Genomic DNA, 19844 nt, shown 5'->3' with positions numbered 1-19844 from the left:
GGTGTGATATTAAGAAAGTGATATGAGAGAGCGAAATGAGTCCAGACTGGTGGAGAATTCACATGAGAAACACAAAACCGCAGGTAAAACCACTCTTTTTTACATTTAACATTCACACCTCGTGGACACGGAATAAGCATTTATGTTTATTTAAACTATCAACATGAATCATAAAACAGCCGCTTACCAGGTTTTCAAGTGTTTACTCTGAAATCTCTGTTCACGGAACAACTGTGTGGAGCACTTTAAAAGTTTGAACGTATAATTACCCTGAAAATGCTTCAATCTCAGATAAAAGGCGTTGTGATTGCAGTTGTTTTCATTTAATTGTTTCTCTTCTCCCGCCAACGTGAGTTCCGCTGTTTTTCTGTACAGTGTACGTGTTAAATGTGAACTCAACAACAACAACAACACACACTTATTTACCATTTGTGTTATATTGCAGTGCATTAAAGGGGGAAAACTGAGCGTGTAACTAATGATGCAGTTACAATACTCTTATAATAGCTTATCTTTGTAGCTTATAGCCTAACAGAAGTTAACTACTTATTTGATTGGTACCCATATAACTGTCAAAATTAACCTACTAAACAGAATAAAACTGGAGTTGTGGCACTTTGACCTTTATTGTGAAAAGGCCCCAGTTGCTAAACATGTGAAACTGTTTCTGAGAAATCGTGATGGGCGTGTTTGTCTTCCTCTTTTCACAAATTAAACACAGACGCACCCACACTTGTCTTTCTATTCTATTTAGATCATTATCCGAGACGTAGCCATATCAAATACACGCCTAAAGGTCCATTTATACTCGACGCTAAAGACGGACGGAGTTGGACAGAGCTTTTCTTTTCGTCCCCGAAGACCTCAGGGAGCTCTAACTGTAAAGCTTTAAAAGTAAGGACCAGGATTTTAAAATGTACTCTAAAATGGACCGTAACCCTAACCTAATTTTAACACCAAGCAAAAAAAAACATGTCTTAACCCTGAAAAAGTCCTTCAAAGTTGTGAGAACCAGCTAAAAAAAAATGTCCTCACGACATCCAAATGTCCTCACAACGATGGGTTTGTTTGTCCTCACAGCTCACAAAGACATGCGCACACTTACTCTCACACTCTCTGTTTCTCTTCAAAGGGCTTTTTTCTACAATCATCTCCCAACTCAAGATGAGCAAAGGCTCCACTAACATCGTCATTAGCCGTGGCCTTGTTAGCGGCAGTAATGGTGGACAAACACGCAGCCAGGATCAGAGAGAGCGCTCTCTGTTGACCGTGTCCAGCGCTGGTGTGACGCCACGATGTCATCAGCGGCGGTGGTCAGCTGACTTGAGTCAGTGCGGGACGTCGTCTGTTATTATTGTGAAGAAGAACAGGAAGGAGCCACAGCCTCCTGAGCGAAGATCATCTCTGTGTGACCCTCACTCAGTGTCTCACTCTTCATTCAAATGTTACTCCCGTCCTCCCGTGACATTTATCCTGGACCACTCCTCCTCCTCCTCCTCCTCCTCCACCACTTCTTCATGCTCCTCTCCTCCTCCCATACAGACGTCCACCATCACAGGCCCAGACCCTCTAGGCTGGAAGTTGCGGCTCAGGACCACTTCTCAGTCAGACAATGCTCCTAATCCAGCAGGTAAAACCAAACCCCCTGTCAGAGTCAAACCACCCTGTCGCCGCCACTCAGACCCCTCAGCCTTCCTCAGGTCTCTGCACCAACTCGAGGAGCTTCACGCTGTCCGTCTCCGCCCGGTCAGCCACCCAGAAGAGTTTGTCAACGTCTTCGGTGACGGGAAGGAAGAGGCGACCAATCGGCGACGCAAAACGCCGCCTGCTGTTCCAGAGAAAACTGCCATGGCCAGACAGATTGCACAACTGATCGCTCTTTCACTGCAACGCCGCACAAACTCTTTCCCTAAAACGAGGGAGGGAAACATTGACGGCAGAGTGATGGAGACCCAACTGACACCGTCACATCACGCCGAGGATCGCAGCGACGATCAGGTGAGCGCTCACGACCGCTTCCCTAAAACCATCCGTCATGGAAGAGGTGCTGAAACACAGACATGGCTGAGGGTGAACCATGTTTATGTTTCAGGAAGTCAATTCAGGTCACGCTGGCCTGGCTTCAGATCAGCTCAGATCAGGTTCAAACACAAAGAACGACTTGCATTTAGCTTTGTATTATTATACATAGGGGGAGTATTTTTGAAAAGTGGTGCTTCCCAACCTCAGTTTCCCCTGAGTTGAGAAACGTCTTCATTCTTTTCTTTGTTACGTGCTCACCACGAGTTTGAGGCTAAACTAAATAGTCACACGACAAATCACACTGATCATCGTGAGCATGATTTGTTTCTATCTGATATTTTTACAATATTTAAACAGTGTTAACAGAACGTCTGTAAGAAAAGACGTGTTGTCAGTGTTATTTATTTCCCCTTATCTTTAGCATTACATCTTATTTTTGTAGATTAATTCTACTAATTCTATTCATTCTTAAAAGTGCTATGACGGGTGGATGAATTCATTTGACTATCTTTTTAAAAAAGAATGTTTTTCTTCCAACAACAAACAACAAAATAAACTTTAATTATAAATCTGATTGTGATTCTTAAAACGACCTCAGACGCCTTAAAACCTCGGACTCATGATTAGCTTCTGATTGATCTCCTGTGTGATTAGATGAGAGGAGGAGGAGGAGGAGGAGCGGCGACGCGGTTATCGATCACCATGTCAATCGATCAATAACAACAACGTTTTCTGTGTTCCAGCAGAGCTGTGCGTCACCGGGTCTTACTGTACCGTTGCCTGGCAGAAAAATCTAAGCGAGGACGACTGAACAGGAACATGAGCATCCCTGAGGACGACTTCCTGCTCCTGTACCAAAGATAATGAGAGTTATTTTCTTCTTTTTTTTTTTTCACGGTGTTGTTTCGCTGCTTGTGCTCTAAACGTCTGCTGACTCGTCTCTATTGTGTAAATGTGACTCAGCTCTTTTGAGCACAGATCTGAAAGCGATGTGGGCATGTGTAGGAAGGAGCAAACTGTGCCGATGGTGCAGTTCCCGCTGATGGAGTTCATACATCACTATAATTCGATTTATTTTTGCCTCTATTTTTTTTTGCCCGTACATTGTGTATGTAAGTTTGCCTCATGTGTCTTTGTTATGAGGAGATGTGATATTCTTTGTTCTGGGATGCATGAGATACGACTGATAAATGCGTTTGTTTATCAACGGGAAATGAGATATGAATAAACGTCCATCATCATCGCATTATATAACAATAGAGTCGTATCATAATGTGTTAAATTCTTAATATTTTATGGACTTTTGGTCGTTTGTAGGGCTGTCGATGTGTCCTTTGGTTCTTTTTTTGATTTATAAGACGGAAAAACGTAGAAAATGTCAGAAAAACCTCAATATGACGACATTCACAAATGTCACAAACAAAAGATATTCATTTTACTGCCATACAGGAGCACAGAAACAAAAAAAAACATTCTCATTTAATGAGTTGAAATCACATAGATGAGAGTATTACTGAGATTAATCCATCATAATAATAATTTAGATATAATAATTTAGGATCAGTATTGGTCAGTATCAGTATCGGTCTAATATTGGTCAAAATCACTGGATCTGATATCAGACAGATAAAAATGCAAAATTCAATACAATCCAAAAATTCTATATATACACAGTATAAAAAATGCAATTAGAAACAATACATATCTTCAAAGTACGACTTTAAAAAAAAATGATATGGTAATGCATATAACAATATTGTATATTGTTTAATCCCATCAATATACAGCAGGAAAGTAGTTTAGCCCCGACTTTTGTTAAGTTTAGGCTGAACTTTATTAATTAAATCGTGTGAATCCAAATGTTTAAAAACGGTCATCCTTAATTCAAATAAAAAAAACCTATTTTTAACATAAACTTGCAAATAAGGACAAATTTAACGCATCTTAATATCAATGGCAGGATGGGGCCAACTATCAGGTTCGCCCCCTTGTGGCTGGCTGATAAAAAGCCTATATATCGCATGTTTCAGACTTTGCATTTTAGCTGAGTCATGTTTGGCTACACAGTTGGGGAATGATGTCTTTGAAATGACTCAGCACAAATTCATTCAAGTTTCATAGTTCATAAATGGTCCAAAATTACTGCATTGAACTAATATTGGTATCGGTAGATACTTGAGTTTTTGGTATTGGTCACAAAAAAGTGGTATCTTCCAAATCCTAGTTCTTACAGCCCTCATTGTTTGTCTCGCATGTCTCCAACACTCGTCCAGCCTCCACATCACTTCCTGCTGCTCTGCTCACTTCACAACCCTTGTGTTAGTCTGACAGATTCATTCACATCGTGCAGCAGCAGGAGCAGCGGCAGGAGCAATAACGTGGATGTGACAGCAAGTATGATTGGAAAAACAGATGTGAAGTTCACACCGGGGCAAAGTGCTGAGCGTCTTTTCTTCTCTGACAAAGTTTCAATAAATAAATAGCGTGGATTGAATCGCAGAAGGGACGGCAAACAAACTGCTGTCAGTTTGGATTTGCTGACTTCAGACCAGTGACGGTCCTTAACATGACGAATGACGCTCGTCAGACTTCTTATTTTTTAGATGTTCTGCAACTGCAGCGCGGACATTTAAGGAACGGAGGTCAGCGAGATTATCCGAAAAGAAAAGAAAAACACCACAACAACTGCACAACATTCTCCAGACTCCAAACAGTGGAGAGTAAAGCAAACTGAAGCATCTGTGACCTCATGCTCATGTTTGTGCTCACACTTGGCGTAGAGTACATTTACACCCAGAAGCAAAACAATTCAAACAAAAGACTCTGGGAAGTGGATCCATTGGTTTCTACATAAGACTTCCAAGAATAGTAGTAGTAGTAGTACTCCTATGGTAGGGATGCACAATATTATTGGCACCGGTAGATATTGGCATCAAAATGTATTAACCCTTTTGTTAGCATCCTGTCGATGCCAACAGGAATTGACCTCTCCTAGACTGCTAGCTATATCTAGAAAATTCAAAAACTACGGACTGGCGATCTGTCCAGGGTGTGACCCCGCCTTTCGCCTATGTCACATGGCACAGTACCATCCATGACCCTCATGTGGATGATAAAGTAGAAGACGGATTGATGGGCGGATACCGGAAAGCCCATATACTTGTCATTACGGTAGCCCCTTGGGTCTTCCGCGGAGCGACTGTCCAATCATTAGAGCCAAACAGACAATAAAAAGTAGGTTTTTATCTGTGCGACAGCACATGATCAGCCTGCCCTCACACTCTTAAGTAAGCTCCAATTTATTCATTTGAAAACCAATTACTGCTTAGAGACACTACCTTTAGTATCACGGTAGCAGGATAAGGACGGATGACACAATAATCCCAATTTACGAGTCACTTTCTCAAAGCTTTCATCTATTCTTATACCAAAGACGGGGTTTAAATTGTGGCAAAGAGGAGGATAAAAGCTTTAAAAGAAGTGTACCTTTCAGTCAAGATTGATTTGTCCTTCTTTCAGAGAACAGAATTAATTTTTTTGGCCCATTGAAGAACTTGATACAAGCCATGAACGTATAAATCTTAAACGCCTACATCCATCACTTTGGTTAGTTCCAAGTTTGAGAGTAATTTTCTTTCCTCTTTACACTTTTATTGCAAGACCTTAGCCACTATCTATGCAAACCCCATAAAAGATAATGTTGCTGTGCCATTAGATGGTTCATATTTCTGCAGAATATGGAATGAAAAAAGGTCTCTGCCAGAGTGAAAAGGATGAAAAATAAGTTTAGTTGGAGATGAAATTCTGGGGGGTCAAGAACAGCGGGAAAAAAATCTGCAGGAAAGGCTGGAAGCGACGCTGCAGGCCCGGTGAGCGGTGAGTCTGCAGATCATCATACATACACATGAACACGTACGCACACTCTATCACACCATGCACATAAACATGAAGCAGCTGAATCCAAAATAAGGGAGGGAAAAGTGGTGCTCACATGAATCACGGTGGATATTCTGCCTTTGAATTTAAAGCGAGGGTCTGTTCCATTTTATTCCTGAAACATCCTCTACCTTATTTGTTCAAGTCCTCTTCACATCCTGAGAGTCATACATAACATTTTCCAAATATGCTGACATTTAATTCGGGCCACATGGAATGACCTATCTGTCGCTAACCACCACGACAGCCAGAAGTTAGCGAGTGACTCACGGGAAAAAGGCAGAGAAAGTGCCGCCGAAATTCACAATTCCACTATAGATAAGGACTTCCTGTATTTTAGCGGGGGTGGGGCTTTGACCAGAGGGCCAACAGGAAGCGGTGTCATGCACAGTATTGGTGGCATTTTGTCAGAGTGTTGCTGCTATTGCTAGCTTTTTCTAGATGTATTGAGCCTAGCATTAAATTGCGTGATTGCAGGTAAATCGTGTTTTCTTTAACCTTCAATAAAACAGTGCAGTTTTTCTTGTCCATTAGAGAAAAGTAACTGGCACCTGGTGCATTATTTAGGGTCTGTTTCTATTAGGAATAGTACCAAATTAACGAGTCCCAACTATTCCATTTTCTTTATGCCAAACTGCAGAGTTTTTAGAAAGACTTAAAGGCCACATAGACCGGAAGCTCCAATTAACGCTGCGTTTCTGTGTGTGTATCTGCGTCATTACCTCGTTTATGAAACCCTAAAGTTTCAGAACAAACAGTTCAGCCACTGCTGAGAAAATAGTGTTGTATTGTTTTCCTGGGCTCTGCGAAGCGGATCGGCACTTCCTTAATTTGATGTCGTCATCGGAAATCCTCACCACCGTAGCGCCTCCCGGTGCGGGCACTAGTCCGGGCACATCCAGTTGCGTACATTCAACCGCAGAAGAAGAAGAACTACTCTTGTTGTAGCTGCTGAGATGCAGAGCATCCACCGTGCCAGAAGGGGGAGCTGTGTATCTGAGAGCTGGCCTATCTATTACGTCACTTCCAGGTACCTGGCCAATCACAGGACAGTGGGAAAGCTCGCGTTGGCTGGCCAATCAAAACACAGTCCACGTTCTGGGGTGTGGTTTTGGTCTGAAACAGCGCGGCTGACGAGAGCGTCAGTGAGGAGATATTTTGATCGGCTCGTTTGCAGCGATTAGGAGGTTTTCAATCATGAAAACAAGTTAACATATGTAAGTAGACCTTCATAACTAACATATATGTGTGATACAAGCATTCTATGTCACCTTTAACAATCTCCAACATTTAACGACATTTGGTGAATCACTCCCACTTTCACGGTATTTCAGTTCAGTGACTGTGTCAGACAGAGTCTGCGCTACGATCATGCAGGAAGGAAGTGCTGAACTAATGTTTTTAATTACCTGATGATAATGATTCAGTATATGACGACCTTCGCCCACGATGAAGAGGTACTGTAGTAATGAAAAACAACGTGCCTGATATCACACCACGAGCCAAATCGGAAAAGCACCAATTGACTGTGCAGGGGAAACATGGAGGTGGCGCTCCATTAGGACAAAGGCATTTATAGATATAGAACAAAACAGTGCGCGGTAAATGCGATTAGTTTAATAAAACGTAATATAGTGCTGGTTATTAAATCTGTTTTTCTCCCCAAACATGTCGCTGACCGTGTGCCAGCTGACATCGGGTGAACGTCACATTGATTTTGTTTTTGTTTATTGTTGTGCAAATCTTTTGAACAACAAAGCCTTTTCTGCTGCAAGGAGCTTTTCAGTGATTTAATGATTGTTTTTTTCCCTCCCCCCGTGGTCTCTGTGCCCATGTGTGCTCGTCAATACCAATAAAGCTCTCTCGCGCTCTCTGCGAGTGTGTATTTTGTGTATATTTATGTGTGTGGACACAGGAGAAAAGAACGACCACTGCTTCCTAAAATTGGCTAATGCGTTCATTTAGCATTTTGTCCAGAAACAAACTGCCTGGGCTTTGAAACACTTGAGGAAACCAGATGAAGTCGCACGGCTCCACAATTATAAAGCGTCGGCAACGTTGCGCTTCAACTGCTACTGTACAGAATGTTTCTAAAATGGAGTCAATACAACCACAGCTTGTGTGTGTCTGAGCCAATCCAACTCCCAGTATCAGTGTCACGCCAATACTGGACAAAATCACTAGAGTGACTATGGGGAAAAGAAAAAGTAAAATGGCTGTGTAGTCCAAGATAGCTGCCTTCCTGTTGGACTCCGCCCTGACATGATTAACATGTGTTCCAACTTTCCTTCATGTACGTGAAACATGACAAAAAGTCACCTGATGAAAGCTGATTTTCATATTTGTAAGCCCCTCCTACTTCTAATTTACCTCAATTTTTTACCAAACGACTTTCACGTGTAAATATACACCAGGATTGATGCGGTCATAGAAATGGACTAGTTTTGAGTCATGAAAAGGCACTCACAACGAGATTCATTTGACTGAACAATAATAAAAATAATGATAATAACAATACAGAATAATAACTTTTATAATATCAATAGGGTCAATGCTTCACTGAGCCCACTCAACATCTGTGAAGACAGACGTGCACCACCACAATGTGCAGCACGACGAAAGACAGCATTGAGAAATAAATGAGGTTGTGTTCTCAGTATCAGGCACAAAAAAATTGGATATTGAGCCATTCCTAATGTGTGCGTTTGCAAAATTAGGGCTGCACAATGTGACCTTTAATTGTTCTAATTAGGTTTGATTCACATTAACAAGCCCTAGTGTCTGTGCCTGTGAACGTTTGCAGGGAGCTAAACAGGTGTGCTCTCTCACCTCTTCACAGGGATTTCAGCCCACACACACACACACACACACACACACACAGACACGAGTGTCCACCAGCCTCCCACTGCGTTTGCATCTGCTCTGTTCCCGCGCTGACGACGCGCGCCACGTCACACATGATGACACGCGCCTTTGTGCGGTCACGTCTCTCGTTGCGATCCCCCCCACTTTCGACACAACACCGGCTGATTATTGTGACTGCGCTCCCTCTCTCTTCCTGTTCAGAGTCCTCGTCTAATCAAACCCGTGCTTCCGATCGAAGGTGCTCCTGCAGCTCTCAGGGACACTAACACGCCGCGTAGAAACCATGACTCGCACTTCTTAACACTGTGTTTTGTGTGGCTGTAGTAAAGTGACAGGATTGATCTGTAAAATCCAATCAGTTCATCCTCAAGTCCAAGTGAACGTTTGCGCCAAATTTGAGAACATTCCCTCTACTAATACATCCTGGACAAGCCATTATTAATACACACTATCCATCACACATTAGCAGATAAAGTCCAACCTCTTCAGACAGAAGATAAAGGCATTTAATACTACGGTTTGTAGTGAAGCTAAGTCTGTTTTTCTCCAGAGACGGCACTCCGTCCTCTGTTAATGAATCCATTTGTGCACCAGTGCGTGCACACACACCTGCAGGAGCGCGCACACACACACACACACACCTGCAGGAGCACGCACACACACACGCACACACACGTTCGACATTCATGACATGAGGGGACATTGCATTGAATTACATTCATTTCCTGGAGACTTACCCTAACCATAACCACAATTACTACTGGCCTAATCCTAATCCTAACCCTAACCCTAATCTCAATCTCAGCCTAACCTTAAAACATACCTTCACCTTAAAATGTAGTAATTTACGTTATGGGGACTTGCTTTTTGTCCCCTCAAGGAAGACAAGTCCCCATAATGTGACTGTGTAAACAGGTTTAGGTCCCCACAACATTAGTAATACCTGGACACACACACCACACACACACACAGTCAGGTCATACATGTGCAAGGCGAGCCTGACCCCACCCGTGCACGCTCACACAGATGCAAACGCCTCGGGCCCGACAGATGGTCGTGGCGCCATTACGGCTCCTTGGTGTGTAAGACGCAAGAAACATTTTGGGCTCTTCACTTCCACTCTGTGTTCATCAAAAGAGAGTGATGCACGGGCGAGGGCAGTGGCAGGAAAGAGCTGGGAAATCACAGTGGGAGCAGAGTTCAGAGGAGAGATGACGGGCCGCGACTACAAAGAGACAAATCTATTTCCAGGGAGAGTGAGCTCTAATGATGATTTTCAGCTTGGTCACCTCCTTTCATTTGCTGCCACTGTGATCATCTTCCTCCACCGTCCTCGCCATTCATTATCAGCACGGACACCTCGTCATGTTTTTCTTTAAAATCTTTTACGTTCAGCTGCACTTTTACGAAACAGGATAAAGCAGCAAAGTCACATGGGAGTCTAGCAAAGGCAGGATCGTGATATTATATTGAAGGTGCATTTAATGCAGGAGCCCAACCTTAAACCACAGAAAAGGTCCATTTAAAGGAGGAGACGGCGACTTTTGTCTGTACTTTGCGTTCATAGCATCAACTGTACATCAGTCAGGAAAACGACAAAGAGGAGGCATTTAAAACTGTCTGCCAGATCTTTCTGGTAGGCAGCCAGAAAGCAGAGACTGGAGAGTAACTCACACTCGGCTTCACTCACTGGCGCGCTGTGGGACGTGGCATATTTAATACGAGGTGGGTATCGGGTGAAGCGAGTTGTCAAAACTCATGGCAGACGTACGGAAATGTTGAAAATTCCACTCGTCAAAGACAGGGTTAATGTTGGGGTTAGGGCTTATGCCAACGAGCTTTTCAGCCATGTTTCCACATGCACCAACTGTCACATCTACTGTGTGCTCAAACGGTCATTTTCTCTTATCCAGCCTGTCCATGTCTTGTGGCTCTGGAACATGGATATCACACCACTCGCCTCGCGTTACTTGTGCAAATTTGGTATTGCTAGTTTACTCTTGGAATAATACACATGGCAGAGAATTAAAACAACACCCTGCTATGATTTAACGACTCAGGTTAGGAGCTACGAGTGATGGTAAAGCTAATTAGCTAGCTTGTGTTTTTTTTTTTTCTTTATGAAATAAACATGTGTGTACAACCAACCCTGCAGTCCAAGAGCAACGCGACAACTAAAGCTAGTGAAGTTACACCAAACTACATTCATGCTAAAGCGCAAGCAATAACATCATCTTGTTACACACAAACTTTCAGAATTTATCAAATAAGTCCATTTTCGCACATGTTAAAAACAACAAACTCGTCGTGAGTTGTATTGTGAGAAGAGATTAAGTGTGACTGTTCTTACCCTGATGTTGTCAAAGGATGATTTGTTTGTGACGTCATACAGAAGGAGAAGAGCTGTGGAAAAAAAAGAGGAAAATGACATTGGAAACTTGACAGGATTTCACGTTATGTTGTATTTGTGACTTGCTCCTTGTCTACCTCTGTCAGCGTAGGACAGAAATTAAAAGTTCTGAAGAAGAAAAACAAACCCCAAAAGTGTAGGTTGGCAAAGGAAGACACTTTGTAAAGGTTGATTAAATATTTATAGTATGAGGTTTCGGCGAGGGCTTTAGGGTTTTACACAGGAGCAATTAGGCAGAAAAAAAAAATCATTTCCACTGGTTGTGGAGCAAAAATGTTGAGCTCACCAATTCTGCAAAGCATTTAACATCACACCTGACAAAGCAACCACACGTGTGAATCCTAATTACCTCCAACTGCACCATGCTGAACTTTTAACTAGAGGACGTGCATTATAAACCTCAGTCAAACAGAAAAGGTCTTCACACCTTTGAAGGCCTTCATTACTAATTAGTAGCTGGATTCACCTTCACTTGCAGGAATTAGCCTGAGCTAATTACCACAACCCATCTCCCCTCCATTCTGATTCGTACTCTGCTCCACCTCTCGGTCAGCTACAGCCACTTTTTCACTAATCTATTTCAGGTTAGCTGCTCAGCTTGTTTGTTAAAGTCCATGAAGGGTGTTAATGACAAGTAATCACTGTAAGAGTGGATCTTCTACCACAGGAGAAGGGAAAAGAAAAGAAGAAAGAAGTAGAAAAAGGCAACGTGCCCCTTCACCACTGCACTGGGGCTGATTTCCTCCACCCTCCTTTAATCCAATTACACTCCTTTCCCAATTCCTTGGGTAGACGACAAACTAAGCTGAAGAACTTTCTCACTACAGAGCAGCAGAGGGCTTTTCCCCACAGGTGTAAACACTGAGGCTGCAAAACAATAGAATAACAACTATGAAGGATGAATGAGGGGGTGGGACAAGATGAACAGAAGGCACCGAAAAGTGGGACAGAATTAAAAGCTACGATCTCAGAGAAGGAGAAGGAAGTGAGACCATGAAGTACAGTGCTGTTGCCCGTCTAAACTATAGACTGTGTATAAAGATGAACGACATGGCAACTCCCCAAAACATTAAACCCCCTAATGACTGCCTGCAGTATAGGTCATAAATCCCCAACTAATCCACGTTGAGACCTCACAAAACTTTCCACGTTCTGAAATGTGTCCATGCAGGTCCCACTTTCAATTCCACAAACATCCTACCTGGAGAATACAAATACAACTTTTTGTGCTGCACACAAACAACCACACAGGCTTTACGGGTCATAGATATGGCACCACGTAATCCAGAGCGGACCTCAGTGGATCTGAGCATGCGGAAAGTATCGATTGGCCTTTTATATATATATGATTAGTTATTGGGTGTGATAAATACAGGGTAGAACCACTACTACTGTTGGCTACAAATGATGTCACTAGTCCATAAAGAGGAGTGACAAAATGGAGCTCGATATTCATCTGTATTTACAGTCTATGTGCGCCGAGACTCCTCTAAATCTCATCCCGCTTTAGACCACTTAATTTTCAGTAACAGAGAATTATGGAGTATGATGACGTACAACCATAGCAGGAAGCCGTGTGGAGGAGACCAAACACGGAGCAAAAAATTTGAGCAAATGGTGGCCAGACATCATCATCAACATCTTGGCCACATACAGTTCTAGCACGACTCAGTTTGTGTATGGGGTGCATCGTTTTCCATCGCAAAAACGACCGCGACATTGTTTTAGACGGGACACAAACAGGCTCCGTCCAGCTCTTTGTGGATCTTCTCATCAGCCAGCCAAACACAGGAACGCGTGCACCTCGTCAACGGACCACGGCCATGTATGCTCATTTAATGCTCCTGTCGGTTTGGTTCTTATGTAAGACGTCTCACTCGTGACTCTTTCAGTGACGACACTCTCTGACCAATCTGGCAGTCTGTTCACATTTACTTGGAATCTCGCCGGAGAGGGTACTGAAAAAATTGAGTCAAGTCAAGCTGAGTAGTGCTCGAACTGTATAATGGAAAATCCCCATTAGAGGGTGATAATATATTTCCCGCTGGATTATTGGATTGACATATGCCATTGTAACGCAATTGAAAGCCCCAGCCACTTTGACTGCTGCAGCCTCCTGCAGGGAGGAGTCAGAGTTTGATAAAGTCAAGTGATCCATACATTTCCCAGCCATCCTTCACCTCTTGCATGATAATCTGTGTCAATAATCCCTGCGTGACCTTGGCCGCTCTACTTCCCTTCAAAACAAGTGACACATACGAGCGCTGCACACGTACATGTGCAGTCAAATCTATAAATGAGCAATAAAATCATACTGCAAACAATCGTATATAATTAGGTAAGTATAGCATTATTTGAATGTGGGTTGTTTTTTTTGGCTTCAAAAGAAACAGCACTGATTGCAGACAATATAGCTCCTTGGATAAATTACGGTTCTATCTTACGGAGAACTGCAAGCAAACTAACTGTGATATTACAACAATAAATCCCAAAGTGTGGCTTGTTAAATGTAATTGGCCAGTTATATAGTTATTTCCATTTTATGAGACCTTCACTCTGCTCCATTCATCTGACAGGTGTCGTTATAACGGAAGATGCATGAGGCCGCAGTCAAAAAAGATAAAACACACATAGTAACAAAAGTAAAAGGCTGATGACGCTTAAATTTGATAATAACATTATATAATATTATATTTAAAATGACACCAATAAAAAGGAGTCAGAATTATTAGTGGATTTGTCTCTTCAAAGAATTGTTTACCAGCACTTTCTTTAAGAACCTTAGTAGGGTTGGGTTTTTTTTAAGGCAAACCATTTTAGGTTCTACACAGAACTGATTATTTATGGTTCCTCTTAAAGGATAACCCCCCTCTTTTGACGCTAACTGCACCCAATGTCTAATTTTGAAACATAACAAGAAGTGCGCTGAGAGGGGTTAGGGGATACAGCGATTTTTACATGTGCAACATATACAATTTCAATAGTTAATACGGTAGAGAGTTGCATCTGGAGCAGCAAATAACATCACACTTACACTTTAACCATTAACCAGGCAAGGAACTACAGTATACTTGGTAACTTCCAAAGACATCCGAAACCAAGTAAGTGTGCGTTACCAAGGACCAGGATTGGGAAACGCTCTATGATGTTCTAAAATAATGTTGCTTTCACTTCATTTGTGTTTTTCTTGTACATATATTATATTATATATAGATATTCTCTATGTATATATATATATATATATATATATATATATATATATATATATATATATATATACTCTTTCTGGAACCATATACGGTACCTTCATGGACCTTGAAAATAAAAGAAAGTCTTGTTTTTGCTCCAATAACACTCTAGGGTTGAAATTTCTAATTTCCAAGTATTTCAATGAGTGCCCTCTAAAGGGTTAAGAAATATTCTAACTTTTGATAAGTGTGCAATTTAGTGGAGGAATGAAATAGTTTTACATTTTGGGGGGAAAAACACTGATATAGTAAGACTGATTACAATTCTGTAGATGAGATATGAGGCTACAACCACGAGCCTCCTTGTGCAGAACTTGCAGTCATTGCTTATATAATGCCTATATGGTTGTATTTCTACTCAAGTAAGGCATCCAAAAGCCTCTTCTGCCATTGGGTCCAAATGAGAATTTGAGTTATGGTTTGAAATTTCATGCCAGAAGCGACTGTACTTGTATTTACGTGCACATCCAAGAACACTGCCAGAATTTCTGCATCAGCTCGCACAGCGCAGCATCCCGCTGCCAACAGTCACTTGTCTGGTCCATTAACAACACAGAGGATTACTGCACATTAAGGATACCTGAGAATAAAAAAAAAAGTGTGTGAGTTATTTGACTGAGGAACTTCACCGAGTCCCTTCAGGAAAGTTGCTGTCACAGCAGCGTTGTTACTGTACAGGAACAAATGATAGGAGACCATGAAATTGCTACCAGCGTCTCCTCCGTCTATCACCTTCATTATTCCTCTGACAGCTCGAGCAACAGTTGTCATTGCTACCTCTTCTCCCGTCTAAGCACATCCCAGAGGGTTTCCTCGCGTGGCATCCATTTTGGAGCGGGCTGAATCCAACACCATGACATGCGATTAGTAAATTCCCCCGGTGTCGTTGCAGCTGAATCCATTTATATTTGGAGGCAGCATTTGAGAGGTTTCATGAGAATGAACAACTGGAGCATGTTGAAAATCGGTTCAGTGGAGAGAATAAGAATGTTTATATATTCACTCACACACACTATCCTTTTTAGTCCTCTGCATTGACTTCCTTCTGAATTAATTTGGACAGTCCAACCTAAACCTTTTCCTCAACCTTAACCATAACCAATTATTGCCTTTGGTCTCTATCGGCGTGTTTCCACTGGCAAGGTTCCAAGCGCACTGAGTAGGTAATATGCGTGATGTCATCAGACTGTCGGCCCCTGACTGGTCAGAGTGTCGTGACAGGAAGAGACGTCCCACAAGACAGTGACAGGATGGAGCCACAATACACATCAGAGAGAGCAGCTTTAAATCCTAGCCTGTAAGATACCAGCTGTCCATCACAGTGGTGACCACTCATATCATCCATTTTCCCTTTAAATGGAAACATCATTTACAACAGTGGCATCATGTTGTATAGATTAAGACCTGAAACTAGCAATTTAGGCCATTAACTCCTCAGGAAATTGATCACGAAGACGTTAATTGTCTTTACTTTGAACGACATTCATTTATAATTAACAGTGTCTGTTTTGAATGGTAAAATTCATCAAGTTGATTCCGATGTAATTCCTCCTCTACATTCAGCACCAAAATGATTTTGTCATTTAAGGTCATTGTGGGCGTGTCCATCCATTACACGAACCTGACAACCCTTCGACTCTGCTTTCACTCCACTCAGCTTGTCTTCCTGTGCCGCCACTTAATTACAGAGCTGAGTTTCTATTGAAATCTCTGCAGTGATTTCGCTCTCACCTTTTCTTCAACCTCTCAACCCTCCCTCCCTCTCCCTCTCCCTCTCCCTCTCTACATTAGCTGATTTATGCCAGTCGCCTTTTGTCCCCACAGTGATTTCGGGCGTCCGTCAGCCTTGTGGAGCAGTTGTTTGTGAAACGGTCTGACGGATCTGTCCCTCTGGACCTCGCGTTGTCCTTTCTTGGTTTGACGGCTTAATTCATCTGAGCTGATCTACTTTTCGTCCCCACAGTATCACCCGTCTCCTTTTATACCTCCATCTCTCTCACTCTCCCGTTACTCCTCTCCACGCCGCTTCTCCTCTTTTCAACGCCCCACGGTTTCACTCCCTGTTGCGGAAATGACAAACTGTCAGCTCATTTGGAAGTAAGGGAGGGCAAACAGGGAGGAAAGGGTCTGCAGCTGGTTTCTGGACCCAGCTGGACTCCGCGGCGCCCTCTGCACCAGATGGACCTGCCAGACTGCACAGAGCTTGCTGCAACCACTGGCTCATTTGCACTGATTGTCTGGATCATCTCGCTCTCCCATTAATGGCTTAACGACAGCCGAGTTCAGGGCCGTAAGCTGAATAAAACAAACATCAATAGCTGTTCAGGGGCCAAGAAACACTTTGAGGAGATGCTCGACTCTGTGTGTGAGGATACTGGGCTACCAGAGCAAAGCGTTTGACGCATTTAAACTATAAAATCTGTGCTTTTTCAATAGCAGTGACTTATTGTTCACTGAATTATCTGACCAGTGTTGAGATGGATGGCAGTAAAAATGTGCTTCAATAAATCTATGCTACGCACACAAAGACGACTCCGGATGACTTTGTGATGCTCCGACTTTCTTTTTTTAGTGCCGTCTGTAGGTCGTAAAGTATCAATATCTCAGTATCTAATTGACACAAATGGCACAAAAACTTTTACGCAGAGATTGATGACACTCAGATGATGAATCTTAATGACTTTGGGGAGAACTTTCTTTGGACTGTGCCGTAAGCAGCGAGTTCTGCATGAGGGTGCAATGACAGAAACAAACAAATGATGAGTGCCAACACTTAAAAAAGATGATTTACTTGGTAGAACAAGTAAAAGTATAGGGACACCACGTCAGCATGGCCCTGACTGACTTGTCCTTTTGGAATGAGAGCTGTACGTCTGACAGTTTGTTTACAGCACAATCATAAGGTCACATTTTCAATTTGTCCACTACTTTGATTAATGACCAAGAACCTGCTCAATTTACAGACTCAGCCTCGACTTTACTTTGCCGTCAGAGCTAATTACGGTATCATATATCATGATATCTTACAGATTTCAGCAAAACCTCTGAATGTGGAAAGCTACCAAAGTGCATTAGGTCAAAGTTTAACCATCTGTGTAAGATTTTGGTTAAATTATAATAATTAACAATCAAATTCATCCATTTCCAGTTACCTGATTGCATGAAATCAGGAGCCTTTCCAGCTCTACAGAGATAAGCTTTTTAAACACACTTTACAATAGAATTTGTACGGAACGTTTTAATCCTGAGAAAGCACAGACTAGACGGTTCAGTCCAGACGCAGTGACGACTCACTTAGCGTTTAATCAAATGATTTCAGGGAGGAGATTCCAAGGATTTGGGATCGCTGCTCAGTAAATATCAAATATTAATACTTTTGCGTTTGAAATTGGGAAGACTGATGTGTCCATTGACGTTAAAATCGTGTCTGTTAATCCTTCACACTACAAGATAATTACTTATTCAAGTTAATTAAATCAACTTAAAATCGGAAAACCAAAATCTGGCCAATTATCCTTTAGTGTGGGGGTGGAGTGGCTCAGTGGTTAAGACCCTACCTTGTATACCAAAGACATCATGGTCGCAAGTTCGATTCCACCCCTGGCTAATTGTACTTGATTCCATTGTAAGTCGCTTTGGATAAAAGCGTCTGCTAAATGTAATGTAATGTAATGTAGTGTGGAACAGACTTAACTTTATTGTGCAACATGAATGACTCTGTCACTGTCCTTCATGACAGTACCATCTATTTTACAATGTGTGTAGATATGTGGTTAAGAAATGACAATGTATTGTATACAATCAAGTGGTTTAAATGCAATTCATGAGGCATACTGTAAAAAAAAAAAAAGAAAAGAAAATCGGTCCATTAATTCACGGGGAATCGCCAGCTTTCGTGACAGCTGCGTGTGTTCGGCCTGCGCCCTCTCCCCTGCATGCTTTATTTAGCTTTAAAAACAGGACACACGGAGGAGGAGGAGGAGGAGGAGGAGGAGGAGCTGTTTCCAGGCTCCCCGGGTGCTTTGTTAAAGATCAGCAAAGGTTAACTGTTGCACTGATAGAACAGAGTATCACCGGGCAGCCGGCCAACCCTACACACACACACACACACACAGCATTGACTTCCATTAATTCGGACAGCCTCAGCAAAGTCTTATACCGATCCCTAACCATAATACCAAAACCACAATTCCGATTTTGGCCTGCTGGTCAGTATGAATTCCAATAAAGGTCCTCAAGAAGTAACAAATACAAGAACACACACACGTAGTAAAAGATAGCAATGACTATATTACATACATGTTCTCAAACACTCATGAATATGATATAAACACACGTGTATTCACTGCAGTGTTATTTCATATGCCACTGAACAGATCTGTCATCACAATGAAGCCTGTGTGCGTTCCACAACACCTGCTCATTCAGGTTGGCCTGGGGCAAACTGCTATTTATACTCGATGGGGTTGTTCAAGACGGAACCGCTACACACTCTGAGGCAAACACACACACACACACAAACACACACTTTGTTGCTCGGCACACAATAGACGTTTGGAGCTCCTGCTGTGTGAAAGTCAGGCTCATTTTTCCCACCCAGTGGTTATCCTCGCACTGAAGGGAGCCTGCCCATCACAGAAATCAGCCTGTGGTGGTGGTGGTGGGGTTTGGGTTTTCTTCCACCTGCGCTCACAGGTAAGTGAAAGCAGCAGGGACACCGCCAGTGGCAATCGTTCCATTTAAAGACAAGTGAAAACAAGAACAGAAAGGTAATGAAACTGTTTGTGCCGACAGACCGACGACAACAACAACAACACAAACCCGAGGAGTCCTACCGTGAGCGTCGCGGTAGTAAGCGTGTGTGACGCTCCGGAAGCGCTCCTGTCCAGCGGTGTCCCAAATCTGAAAGAAAAGATGGCATATTTAGCGTCCGAATTCCACAAAAAATGGACCATATATGAAAATGTACTTTGTTTTGATCTGCTAAGCCCCCCCACTGAGCGACATTATTCATATCCGACCCACTTTATCAAAACAAAGCTGGCTCCCTACAGCAGTAGGGAGGCCAAAAGTATGTATATTATTACATGTCATATTAACAAATAGGTTATTATACTTCAACTTCATTTTTTTTTAAAAACTTTTACAAAGAAAACCAGCCAAAGAAAATCAGTCACAACTAACTCTACAATACTACGGCCAATTTGTTTTAGGATCACAAAATAATGAATTTGTTATCACAGGATAAAGGATAGCGTTACCTGCGGATAACAAGGCTGTTTTTTCACGATAACCAGATAACTTAAGCGTTATCTCAGGATATCTCAGTCTGACTGCGTATTGTTTGAGCCAAACGTCTAAAT

The 19844-nt window shown here is 42.3% G+C and overlaps 2 protein-coding genes across 4 annotated transcripts in view; one reads left to right on the top strand and one right to left on the bottom strand.

The window, feature by feature from the left end:
* On the top strand, positions 1–3316 carry LOC122759463. Of its 3 annotated transcripts, XM_044014357.1 has the most exons (4): positions 3–83; positions 755–894; positions 1133–1998; positions 2766–3316. In XM_044014357.1, the coding sequence occupies exons 3-4, from the start codon at positions 1165–1167 to the stop codon at positions 2817–2819; spliced, it is 888 nt and encodes a 295-aa protein (XP_043870292.1). In that variant the 5' UTR covers positions 3–83; positions 755–894; positions 1133–1164; the 3' UTR covers positions 2820–3316. The 3 variants fall into 3 exon arrangements, with proteins under 3 accessions (XP_043870291.1, XP_043870290.1, XP_043870292.1); XM_044014356.1 differs by lacking the exon at positions 755–894 and having other exon boundaries at positions 1–83; positions 2769–3316; XM_044014355.1 differs by lacking the exon at positions 755–894 and having other exon boundaries at positions 1–83.
* Positions 3317–5808: 2492 nt separating this feature from the next.
* LOC122759519 (ras-related protein Rab-26-like) overlaps positions 5809–19844 on the bottom strand; it is a 49625-nt gene continuing 35589 nt past the window's right edge. The window contains exons 4-6 of the mRNA XM_044014445.1: positions 19317–19383; positions 11174–11226; positions 5809–5904 (exon numbers count right to left, since the gene is read on the bottom strand). Coding sequence (XP_043870380.1) covers positions 5809–5904; positions 11174–11226; positions 19317–19383 — 216 coding nt within the window. The remainder of the gene's footprint in view (positions 5905–11173; positions 11227–19316; positions 19384–19844) is intronic.

The sequence above is a fragment of the Solea senegalensis genome, linkage group LG18 (genome assembly GCF_019176455.1).
Source record: "Solea senegalensis isolate Sse05_10M linkage group LG18, IFAPA_SoseM_1, whole genome shotgun sequence".
NCBI lineage: Eukaryota > Metazoa > Chordata > Actinopteri > Pleuronectiformes > Soleidae > Solea > Solea senegalensis.
Note: the sequence above shows the minus strand (reverse complement) of the source record. Positions and strands in the feature narration are given on the sequence as shown.